We start from the raw sequence: 12,203 nt of genomic DNA, 5'->3' as shown, positions 1-12,203 counted from the left end.
CAAATTACACATAAATTCTTTTTAGAAAATAACAAAGAAAAGGTACATTTTGTATTTGTATTAATAATAAATTATAATTATTAAAACTTATTAATTTATTAGTAGTAAATTATTATATTACTGTGGTATGTATTTGTGTTCATTTAAAAAGAGCATCACAAAAAAATGCGTATGTATCTTTCAGGACCTTCGGCTCACTCGCACCATAATGACACTGCTGTAGGCGCAACAGAAATCAGACGGCAGCTGGCTTGACCACAATTCTGCACTCGCCGGGCTGCGATTAGCTCCAGTGAACGCAGGCGAAGTCAGTCGCATTTGACTACACACATCAAACTTCTCAGCGAGGTACCAACTCCTTTCACTTCTTCTTTGTGTTGATCAACAACAAATTGGAAATCCAGAAGTGACAGACTTGATGCTTCAGTGCTGCAGCTTTTGGTTGACAGTTTCTAACCTCTAACCTTCAGTACAAAAAAAAAAACAGCAGGAAGAGGAAGTGTTTCAGGAAGGGCAAGCTCTTTCAGATGTTTCGGTGCACTGCAGTTTTTAGTTAATCTGTGCTGGTACCGATAAATGACACAGAGCAGCCGTCATGTCAGCTATGGGAGCATACAGCAGAGAAACATTCGTTATTTGGCCCTTAGTAAGACAGACTTTCCAAAATTTTATTTGAAAAGGAACTTTTTTTGTATAGCAGGATTATTGTATTGTATAGAACAGAAGTTTTTCCAATTAAAGATTCTCTTCTCTTCATCGAAATTAACACAGGGAACTAAAACATAAACAAGGCAAACTTTAATTCTGCACTTTTCAGTTTACTGAATGTAATGAGCCATGTCATTTCTTCTGTTCCACAGTCTTTTTCCTCCTGACCGCTTCTTCACCTGCTGCAGGTCAGTTCATTCTCCTTTGACATGCGTACAGTAATGTTAGTTTGCTGTTTACTTTGTGTATAAAATGTTCTATGTTGTGTCTTAAATGTCTGATAGATGGTCAGATCAGACTAGCTGGGTCCGGGTCTACTCGGTGCTCTGGAAGAGTTGAAATCTATCACAACAACACCTGGGGAACAGTCTGTGATGACAGCTGGGACTTAAATGATGCTGAGGTGGTGTGCAGGGAGCTGGGCTGTGGTGCAGCACTGAGTGCCCCTCAGTCGACCTGCTTTGGTGAAGGAACCGGTCAAATCTGGCTTGATGATGTGGCCTGTTCAGGAAGTGAAAGGTCTCTGACTCAGTGTCGGCATGGAGGATTTGGGAAACACAACTGTGGACATGGTGAGGATGCTGGAGTGATCTGTTCAGGTGAGAAAGATTTTGTAAATATGTCTCTTATATGTAGCTATTCATAAGTAAAGCAGTAATACCACCATTACTTCTACTAATAATAACAACAACATTAGCTTAATTGGCAGTAAAACTTTGCCTTGTCTGAGACTGTATGTTACAAAAAACCCTTTGTTCATTTTTCAGAGCTTATTTCTCTTTTGCTGACTTTTTGCCCCCTCTGGTTTGGGGTGTGGGATTAAAAGAAAGGGGCGCAGTGTTGTTATTCACTGTATAACAAATAAAGTTGTTTGGGTCCTGCTGCCTTCAGGACATTTAGGAATCGGGGACGTTTTGATGCAAACGTTCCTACACCTCACATTATAGTGACCCATACACATCAGCAGAAATGCACTACAAGAGAGACAAAGGGGAACAAAAATAAATAGAGGCTCTGTGAGGCTGTAATGCTCATCATACAGAGAAACAAACTGTCTGATAAAGTGAAGTCACTTGGTTTATCAGGAAAAATCAGGAATTCTGACCTGATGAAGTTCACAAATACACCACATTGCATGGTGGAGACATATCAGTCTGAACCACATGTCAACCTGCTGATAATGCTGGAGGGAATGTCAGGCTGTCAGGTTATCCTCTGGGAACCACGACTGTCAAAACTGTTTCCAGTCCTTGTTGCAGATGTGGAGCTGTTTTACTGTTTGCATTTAATACGCTCCACTGATTTAAACTGAATTACAATAAAATAATACATTTCTGTTTCACTTCTCTCTTTTTGTCATTATGTCAATTCCCCCTTCTCGCTCTCTCTGTATCTCTCTCTCTCTCTCTCTGTGACATTAATTTAATTTCCATCTGTAACAGAGATGCTTGGTCACCAAAGCCAGGCAGTGTCTGACCTGCGCCCAACCCAGGTGTCAATATGCATCAGTTTGCACCTGCCTGCAACAGTGTTTCTGTGCGGTGTGTCGTGTGTCTTAACTATTTCTATTCATGCTTTCACTTTTATTTTCATTTGAAGCATTTTCTCCCACTGTAACTTGTGATGCAAAATTCACAATGGCCTCCACCCACAGAGAGATGGGATTTTAAAAACAAGCATGTGAAAGTGAAACGGTTGTGTAATTATTAAAATGTAGAATGGAGGGTGGAGGCACATTGTAGCGTGTTTACGTATGATTTTGATAAAATTATGAAAATTAATATTTCAGAAATATTGATTCATAAAGCTCTCGTCGAAGGGCACCACCTAAAGATTTGCTGTCTGCCCAAGGCTTTAGGTCCTTGAGTATAGCTTGATTATTACGTGAATTTCTGGTAATTCGTTAGTTATTAATGGTTCAGTTATTTCTAAAATTGTTAAATTTAATCAGTCAGTCAGTCTTAAATCTAAGGACGAATCCTCTGGACAGGGACCCAGGACACTAAACAATACACACACACAAATCACTATTATCAAGGTGAAATTTATTGACTAACTAAAGGGAGTACAACAATGTGAGTAAATAAGGGAATATTACAGGAATAACAGTCAAACATGAAACAAACCAGAGGGTAATGAACAGAATATGTAATAAGACAAAATCAGTATAATAGGCTCGATGGAGTTTCAGTTAGGAATTGTAGAGGGAGAATATTCTAAGAGAATGAGGGAACGAATGGTTGTGAATTATGTTGCAAATGTAGTTTAAACAAACAAGGGGTTTCTATACCAACTATAGGACACCAACGGGTCGCAGAATGTGTTTTGTTTTGCCTTACTTTTGTCATAATTCCCCGTGGCAAAGGCTAACTGCCGGTTAGGCTTGTTGTTGTTGTCCGGGCCCGGCTGGATTGGCATCCCAGCTGCATCTCAAGCTGGGTTTAAACCGGTGGATTTGCTCCGGAGTCCTATGAAAACGCTTGCAGCAACGCTATAGCTCAGCGGAACACACTCCAGACTCTGTCGTTGGAACAGTGACTTCGTTCAACTCGAGGTGAGGATTGAACGGGTTTCTGGGTCAAAAGTTGCTTAGAATGGTCGGATAACGTTAAAACAACAAAATCAAATAAGACACATACATTCGCCATAGGCTTGCGAGGCCCAGGGAATGTAGGCTATTTAACGTTGCTGAGTTTAAAACTGGGGAAAGTTTTGTCCCAGGCAGCTCCAAACAAAAGTCAAAATCAAATGGGCATTCAGGAACATGAAGCTTTCTCAGGTTTTCTGAAGGAAGTTTAAAGTATGAAAAAAAGTATGAAAAAAAAAGATTGGAATTCCAAAACTAAAGAAAGTTCAAGAAAGCGTAATTACGAGAGAGTACAAGAGAGTGAGACAAAGGACGACGAGGTCTTTTATCTATTCTCTTTTTTTGGGACATGGTGACGTCATTTTGGGAGTGATTTTCCCCGGGGGAGTAACCCTTTGGTCTCAAAGTGCTAACTTTTAGTGGGATACAAAGTATATTTTGCACGTATTTTCCATTTAGTCTGTTTCTCCACAATATCAACATTCGAAAGATACTTAATTCTAAACATTTATATAAAGACAAGCAAAACAAGATCAACCATTCAAGGATTAATTGTTTCTTAATTGTTATTGTACTTAATAGCAGGCGTAACACAGCTTAACTACATGTTTCCAGTGTAAACTTGATGGTTTTAACTCAAGAGACAAAATATATGTAAGAGTTGCAGCAAAGAATCTGTTAGAGAGTGACATTGTGAGAGATATTCAACACTTTTAAACACTTGTGTTTTATACCTTTTCTGTCCTCTTGGTGGAGCTCGGGTTCTATGAAAGGACAGTCGATATTCAACTTTGAAATTCACCACTTGAACTTGGAAGCGGATTATACACACGAGGAACGTGCAGATGAACGTTTTAATAAGAAATTGTATACAAAACATTTAGCTAAAGCATTAGTTAAACACTAAACAGACAGTGATTACTATTGGATAATAGGGAGAAATTAAAACAAAAAAAAAGGAAATTAGGAAACTCTTCAAGATTACTTTCTAATGATTCTCTTGTCTTCAACCATCACTAAAGGATAACAGGGTCATTACTACTAAACTAAGAGGCAAACGCCACTACTAACTTATTTAAACAGAACAAAACACAGTTTATAATGAAACATTTGTTGGCTCAAGAAGGCAGGGATTGGTAGTGTCCCTCACTTCACAGTCTTGGGCTTATCACATTTGCACATCAGCTAGAAAGAGAAGAGTGTGGTGTTTTATGGCCCAACCATCCTGTGGGAAAGGAATCAGGGTGAAGCAGGACGGCATGATACTTTTGATGTTAATTAAAATTATATAATTTTTACAATAATAGAATATTGTAAATTATCAAATCTTTAAACCTTCTATGAGCTACACAAGAAGGATTATGAGTTGTTTTTATTTTTACAGTGTGTGCTTCACAAATTCATTCATTCAAGTTTCCCATTGTACTGCCTTACCACTACACACCTATTGAAAAAAGAGAAAACATTAACACAGCCAGGATCAAATATATAATACATTTAATATTTTTATTGTTGTGTTATTTTTTCAGAGAGCCTCTCAAAGCCCAGCATCTCCATGAATCCTGCTGGTGAGGTTACCTGGGGTCAGGACGTCAGCATCACTTGTTCCATCTCAACTCAGCATTCAGGTGGAACATTCCTCCTGCAGCAGACCTCAGGCTCCTTCAGAAAGACCAAAACATCAAGTACCAACTCTGCTACCTTCATTATACCTAAAGTGAACTTTGATAACGAAGGATCGTACCAGTGTCAGTATCAGACAAGTGTTTCCAGTCGAAACTTCAGCTCCCCTTTAAGTGACTCTGTCAGACTCTCTGTTACTGGTAAGGAAATTAATCTGTTTCATTAACTTGTTTAAAGAAATAGTTCAACATGTTGGGAAATCTCATAGCTGTCCTTTAAATATGAAGCCACTGCCAGCAGCTAGTCAGTGTAGCTTAGCATAAAGACTGGAAACAAGGAAACAGCAGTAACTTACTGAAGGCAACCAGAGGGGACCGAAAAACTGAAAAGGTTTTTTTTCCCCAAAAGGTGAACCATTCCTTTAGCATAAAGGAAATTTAGCAAACAAAAAAAGAAAATGTTTAGAAAAATGTTGACCTCAAAGTCAGTCCATTTACTGCTCTAATATTTTTTCAGAGAGCCTCTCAAAGCCCAGCATCTCCATGGATCCTGCTGGTGAGGTTACCTGGGGTCAGAAAGTCAGCGTCACTTGTTCGATCTCAACTCAGCATTTAGGTGGAACGTTCATCCTGGTGAAACTCTCCAGCTCATTCAGAACGACCCAAACATCAAGTACCAACTCTGCTACCTTCGGCATCTTGCAAGTTCATTTTGCCAATGAGGGATCGTACCAGTGTCAATATCAGACAAGTGTTTCAAGACGAGACTTCAGCTCCCCTTTAAGTGACTCTGTCAAACTCTCTGTTACTGGTAAGACAAACAATTAATAAAGTTAATACAACAAATAAGTGAGAATAGCAATTGCATTAATAAAAGTACAGCCATATGGTGAGACCATTAAATCTAACTCGACCAGCCAGTGGATCCTATTTTTGCACCCGCTCTGACCTAACTTGTAACTTCACTTTTCACTACGAGGCTGATCAGAAATAAGATGGGAATCAGGTGAGTGAGTGGAAAGGTCAGGTGAAGGGAATGAAAGGGTATCTGCAGGGCAGCAGGGAGTGAAAGGGTCTGTAATGTCAGGGAGAGTGAACCTGCTGAAGTCGTGACAGCCACTGTGTTTATCTGTTACTGGTAAGACACATAAATTAAAAAGTAAATACAACAATTAACCTACAACCCCAATTCCAATGAAGTTGTGTAAAACGTAAATAAAACCTGAATACAATGATCTGCAAATCCTTTTCAACCTATATTCAATTTAACACACTACAAAGACAAGATATTTAATGTTCAAACTGATAAACTTTATTGTTTTTAGCAAATATTCACTCACTTTGAATTTGATGCCTGGAACACAATCCAAAAAAGCTGGGACAGGGGCAACAAAAGACTGGGAAAGTTGAGGAATGCTCAAAACACACTTGTTCGGAACATTCCACAGGTGAACAGGTTAACTGGAAACAGGTGAGGGTCATGATTGGTATAAAAGGAGAATCCCCGAAAGGCTCCGTGATTCACAAGCAAGGATGGGGTGAGGTTCACCACTTTGTGAACAACTGCGTCAGCAAAAAGCCCAACAGTTTATGAACATTTCTCAACGTACAATTGCAAGGAATTTAGGGACATCATCATCTACGCTCCATAATATCATCACAATCCAAAATAATTTTATCATTAAAGAAGCTCATGAAGTCGTAACTACTGAGAGCTATGGGAATACTTGGCTCAATAGAGCTGTGACTCTCTGTCAGCCTGGCTACAGTGCTGAAAAGAAACCTGGGGTTGTTCCTATTTTCCTCTATTAATGACGAGTAGTACGCTGCTCTGGCATTACGGAGGGCCTTCCTATAAGTTTTAAGACTATCTTGCCAAATTAAACGAGAATTTTCCTGTTTGGTGGAACGCCAATTCCTCTCAGGTGTCCACAATATTTGCTTTGAGAGTTTCAGTATTATGCCATGGAGCTAACCGTCTTTGTTTTATTTTATTTTTTTTAGAGGGTTCAATTTCAATACCATATACCAGAACAGGGTCGAGGATGTGGTTAAAACAGTGAGTCGTTTCATGAACACTAAGAGAAGCCGATGGAATCTAAAAGCGAGATAAACACTATACTAATGCTATCATTCTCAACGTCTACATGAATATTAAAATCTCCTATGGTTGTGCTCTGTAAGTGAAAAACAGGTTACAGAAATCCTTATAGCTATGTAGTTTTATAAGCAACCTTGACTTGGACTCTAGCTCAGAGATTTGTGAGCATCTCTGGTAAATAGATAACAGACACTATGCATGACTATTAAAATGACAATATTAACCTTGTCCAGAGAATAACCTCAACCTGAACCAGGCTGTAAGGACCTCAGTGACCATAAAGGTGTCACCCCGACACTTCCCAGAGACTAACTTCATCCAGAACCAGCCTATCAGTGTTAGGGTTTGTGGCGTGGAGAAGGTTGGTGGACCCAAATGCAGAACACATAGCAGAGGAGGTACAGTTCAAAGGGTTTATTCAACAATCTAAAGGCGAGCACACTTACAAAGAGTGGCTGAGTCCAGGGAATCCAAAATCATACAGGAACTAACAAAGCAGGTGATCCAACAGAGAAAATCCAACAAACACACAGAGAATAGGCAGGCAACAGGATGAGACAGAGCGAACTACTACCACAGACAGAGCGTCAACATGCTACAATGACCGGGCAGAGAATGAACGGAAACACCAAACATTTATACACAGGGACTAACGAGCAGAGGCAGAGAGACAGAAGGGGAAAACAAAGAGACACTTACAGATGCAAAACACCATACATTAACAACAAGGACCACAGGCTGAAGCAAGGACAAAACAGAACTCAGATTAGACATGGGCAAAATAACACATAAGAACACAGACCAGAAGCAAACACTAAGACATGAACTAATGTACAGGACTAAGAACTAACTAAGCAAGACTACACAGAACCAAAAACGGACTTAAACAGGAAACATGAACACAAAACCACATTCCTAACAATCAGAACCCTTTTGATTAAAGGTCAAGAGACGCTAAACTGCCCCCCCACACCCCACACACACACCCCACCCCCCACACACACCGGGTAACCATGGTAACGAAGTTCCTCTTTAACATTACCTCAGACATCAAAGAACTCCTTTCTTTCAGTCCTGGTTCTATACCCCACCAAAGACCCATTAACATGGACACCCTCCTTCTCACGCAGATATGCGAAACTGATAAGAAAGACAGACACCATTAATTAAATAATCTTTGTTAAGTTACTTAGTAGTTCTCGCCACTTCAATTTGAGTAGTTCTATTACCATGTTCTTAAGACTGTGTTGAAAAGAAGAATCCATTAAGAAAGTTAATTTGCAGTGTTTTAATCTTCCTCAATACTCACTCAATATTCCTTTAATTTATGTTGTACTAAAGCCATGCTTCAACACCGTTTTATATATCTTCTTGTTAAAGAATAAGTAACAGAAATATTATTGTTATGGTGTGTTGGACAGAGAGGACCCAAAAGCAACGCTCAGGTGAAAGAGGATTTGAGGGGAAAAAAGGGGTTGAGGAAGTGGAGGTGAGGGAGAGGTGGATGCCGGGGGGAACATGGGCGCGGGGGACCGAGGAGTAAGTGGGGCTGAGGCAAGGGAGCCGAGGAGCCCTGGGGGCCGAGGAGCAGGTGGGGCCAAGGAGGCTGGGACGAGGGAACTGGGAGGCACCGGGGGGGCCGAGGAAGCGGCCGGGGGGTTGGTGGAGGAGTGTGGTCACAGGCTGACTGGCTAGGCAAGGGGAAGAGCTGGGAGGACGCCGTGGAGGGGATCCGAGAGGAGAGGGCAGGGTGGCGAGCCCAGCTGACACGACGGAGGTGAGTGAACCTGGAGGGAAGACAGACAGGGTTAGACAGAGGGAAAACCAAGAACAGAGAAACAAAGATGATGCAGGTTACACAAGAGCTTGAGTGAAGAAGTGGCACTGGGTTAGGAGCAAGCGGAGGAGGTGGCTGACGAGGTGCAGGTGCGAACTGTCAGCTGGGCTCAGGAGCAGAGAGAGGGAGAGCACACACAGGGAGAGGGGAGGAGACACAAACAGGCAGGCCAAAACACGAGGGGAAAACAGAATCACAGGAGAAATAAAAAAGACACTCACCGTCAGCCGGGCTGCCAACTCAACAATTATCATGTGTTAAATAATTTCCCCAGCTCCTGAGCAAACGATTGTTTTAAAGAAATAATCAAAGTTATCTCAGTCTCCTCTCATGAGACCAGAGCCCCCCCCAAGAGGACAAAAGGAGGATTACATGTCATTGTTTTAATACTTCTCCCACTGTTTTAATGTATCACTCACTCTATCACTGTATTTTATTGTTTGTAATCTGGTGCCATGTTCGTATAACTTGCTTGTATTCTCTAAGAAGGTTTAACTGCCAATATTATCCAGGAAATGTTGAGTTAAGTTTCTTTCATTCTGAAATCCTGAAAATGTGTTTAACTGGTAACCATTAAAATGATTAATTAATAGTTTCCTTTTTATCAAATGCTTAAAACTAAGAACAGTATAACTGTTTGACAATTAAGGTTTGACTGTGGGAAAGTATTTGATTTAAAATACGCGTAAATAAAAATATTGGAAGCCCTCCCTTAGGGGAAACAAAGCCTTCCTCCTGAGATACGCCCAAAGAAACAAAACACAGCGACACGAGCTCGCTCACTCTCTTCTCCTCAACTGTTCTAGCTCTGCCCTCGGCACACGCCTGTTCCTGCTCTCCTAGCAACGCAAAGAGTCCGGCCCGGCGAAGCGCCGCAACTTCTGCTTTTCCCTTGTTTCCAGCAACTTACTTGCTTTACATTTTCTTTTGTTTTGTTTGTTAAAAGTTATCTGTTTCAGTCGCGCAACTCTGAATTCAAGAACGACCAAGTTCTTTTAAGCTTTATTTTAGTCAAGTGAACTTATACTGCTGACCCAGCCATAGGGATGGAGATCGAGACCCGGTTCCAAAATTTCTCAAATGCCGAAAATCAATAAGGTTCGAGCTTATCGATACTGCTATCGAGACTTGCGGGTCCTATGATGTAACGTTATGTCTTGAGCGTCAAATCTGATTTAATGTGAAACGCAATGGATGAGAAAATCATCAGGCTGCGGTCTCTGCCTGCTCTCTGTCGGCTCCTACATACACACACATACTTACACAGCAGCAGAGCGAGAGGCTGTGCCGTCGTGGTGGAATACGGTGAGGGTTTAGTTAGCTCCAAATTACTTTAACGTTAGTTGATGACAACTACACTCGTTACTGTAAGTACGTGCAATAAAACCTTCGCAAGTGAAAAGACAATACTTTATCAATATACATGTCTGTAAGGTAATGTTAAACATGTAGAAATGGTTAATCTAATCATCTCTGTCCTCAGTATCTCATCCTGGATGTTTTATACAAACACCGCTAACGCTAGCTTGGCATTAGCCATATGTTAAAAACAAGCTAAATAGAAAGCTGTCTGTCTGGAGCACAGACTGGTCTGTTGTAAAAACTCAGCTGCTGGCTGAGACACACCAGACGCTCCTCCTTCTACCTGGTAACGTTACCTGCAGCCAACGGGAGAGGAGGAGGGACTGATACAGACTGATGGTATTCTTTCTAGACGTCACTCACTACTTGTGATGTCAGATAAAGTTATTGAGTTACTTTGCAGTTGTAAACATTAATGTTGCTGCTCTAGAAACAACATTTGGCTGTATTTAAAATATTAAATTAAAAACAACCAGACAGTTAATTTGTACCCCTTCAATATACACTGCTCAAAAAAATAAAGGGAACACTAAAATAACACATCCTAGATCTGAATGAATGAAATAATCTCATTAAATACTCCTTTCTTTAGATAGTTGAATGTGCTGACAACAAAATCACACAAAAATTATCAATGGAAATCAAATCTATCAACCCATGGAGGTCTGGATTTGGAGTCACACTCAAAGTCAAAGTGGAAAACCACACTACAGGCCGATCCAACTTTGATGTAATGTCCTTAAAACAAGTCAAAATGAGGCTCAGTAGTGTGTGTGGCCTCCACGTGCCTGTATGACCTCCCTACAACACCTGGGCATGCTCCTGATGAGGTGGCGGATGGTCTCCTGAGGGATCTCCTCCCAGACCTGGACTAAAGCATCCATGGATGGAGCGAGAAATGATGTCCCAGATGTGCTCAATTGGATTCAGGTCTGGGGAACGGGCGCGCCGGTTTCTGTTTCTGACCATTTGAGCAGACACATGCACATTTGTGGCCTGTTGGAAGTCATGTTGAAGGGCTCTGGCAGTGCTCCTCCTGCTCCTCCTTGCACAAAGGCGGAGGTAGCGGTCCTGCTGCTGGGTTGTTGCCCTCCTACGGCCTCCTCCACGTCTCCTGATGTACTGGCCTGTCTCCTGGTAGCGTCTCCATGCTCTGGACACTACGCTGACAGACACAGCAAACCTTCTTGCCACAGCTCGCATTGATGTGCCATCCTGGATGAGCTGCACTACCTGAGCCACATGTGTGGGTTGTAGACTCCGTCTCATGCTACCACTAGAGTGAAAGCACAGCCAGCATTCAAAAGTGACCAAAACATCAGCCAGGAAGCATAGGAACTGAGAAGTGGTCTGTGGTCACCACCTGCAGAACCACTCCTTTATTGGGTGTGTCTTGCTAATTGCCTATAATTTCCACCTGCTGTCTATTCCATTTGTACAACAGCATGTGAAATTGATTGTCAATCAGTGTTGCATGCTAAGTGGACAGTTTGATTTCACAGGAGTGTGATTGACTTGGAGTTACATTGTGTTGTTTAAATGTTTTTTTGAGCAGTGTATGTTTATTTATTGCAAGTGATATGTCATGTCAATATATAACGTTCTCGCACATTGAATATTTCCTTCCTTTAATGTTTTGGCAAATATTTGTTAGAGTGCAATTGGGCCATTTCTTGTCTGATCAAAATTCCGTTTACAAACTTTTATCAGCTTGGTGCAGAGATGGTCCGTGCCAAGTTTCGTGCTGATCGGACTTGCGGCTTCGGAGGAGTTAATTAAAATAGGTTTTCCAGTATTTGCAATTTCGCGAAATGAAAACGTCATCGCACAGAGGTGTGTCCTATACTATTGGAATTGGCAGTATCCCCCAAATACGTAGACGTAAGGTTTATGAATGTGCGTATGAATGTAGTGAGCCGTAGTTATCCTGCAAAATGTCCTTTGGTTGAAAATCCCATTGAAATGAATGGGGCATTTGAGCTTCGA

At 41.2% G+C, this 12,203-nt stretch overlaps 2 protein-coding genes across 2 annotated transcripts in view; both read left to right on the top strand.

Moving 5' to 3' along the window:
• Positions 1–12,203, top strand: part of LOC119896423 (platelet endothelial cell adhesion molecule-like) — a 57,617-nt gene that overhangs the window by 37,663 nt on the left and 7,751 nt on the right. The gene's annotated exons all lie outside the window — the stretch shown is intronic.
• On the top strand, positions 508–6,647 carry LOC119896435 (deleted in malignant brain tumors 1 protein-like). Its single transcript, XM_038709872.1, has 5 exons — positions 508–646; positions 861–896; positions 993–1,307; positions 4,825–5,118; positions 5,435–6,647. Exons 1-5 carry the CDS (start codon positions 577–579, stop codon positions 5,743–5,745), a joined length of 1,026 nt encoding a protein of 341 aa, XP_038565800.1. The 5' UTR covers positions 508–576; the 3' UTR covers positions 5,746–6,647.

The sequence above is a fragment of the Micropterus salmoides genome, unplaced genomic scaffold (assembly GCF_014851395.1).
Source record: "Micropterus salmoides isolate LMB-PRFRI ecotype aquatic unplaced genomic scaffold, ASM1485139v1 Ms_hic_scaffold_10, whole genome shotgun sequence".
Lineage (NCBI taxonomy): Eukaryota > Metazoa > Chordata > Actinopteri > Centrarchiformes > Centrarchidae > Micropterus > Micropterus salmoides.
The sequence above is the reverse complement of the archived record's forward strand: the minus strand, read 5'-3'. Positions and strand labels throughout refer to the sequence as shown.

Coding starts and splice junctions, on each gene's coding strand:
- LOC119896435 (XM_038709872.1), top strand. CDS start 577: ATGACACAGAGCAGCCGTCATGTCAGCTATGGGAGCATACAGCAGAGA. Junction 1,308..4,824: donor TGCTGGAGTGATCTGTTCAG/GTGAGAAAGATT, acceptor TTATTTTTTCAG/AGAGCCTCTCAAAGCCCAGC. Junction 5,119..5,434: donor TGTCAGACTCTCTGTTACTG/GTAAGGAAATTA, acceptor ATATTTTTTCAG/AGAGCCTCTCAAAGCCCAGC.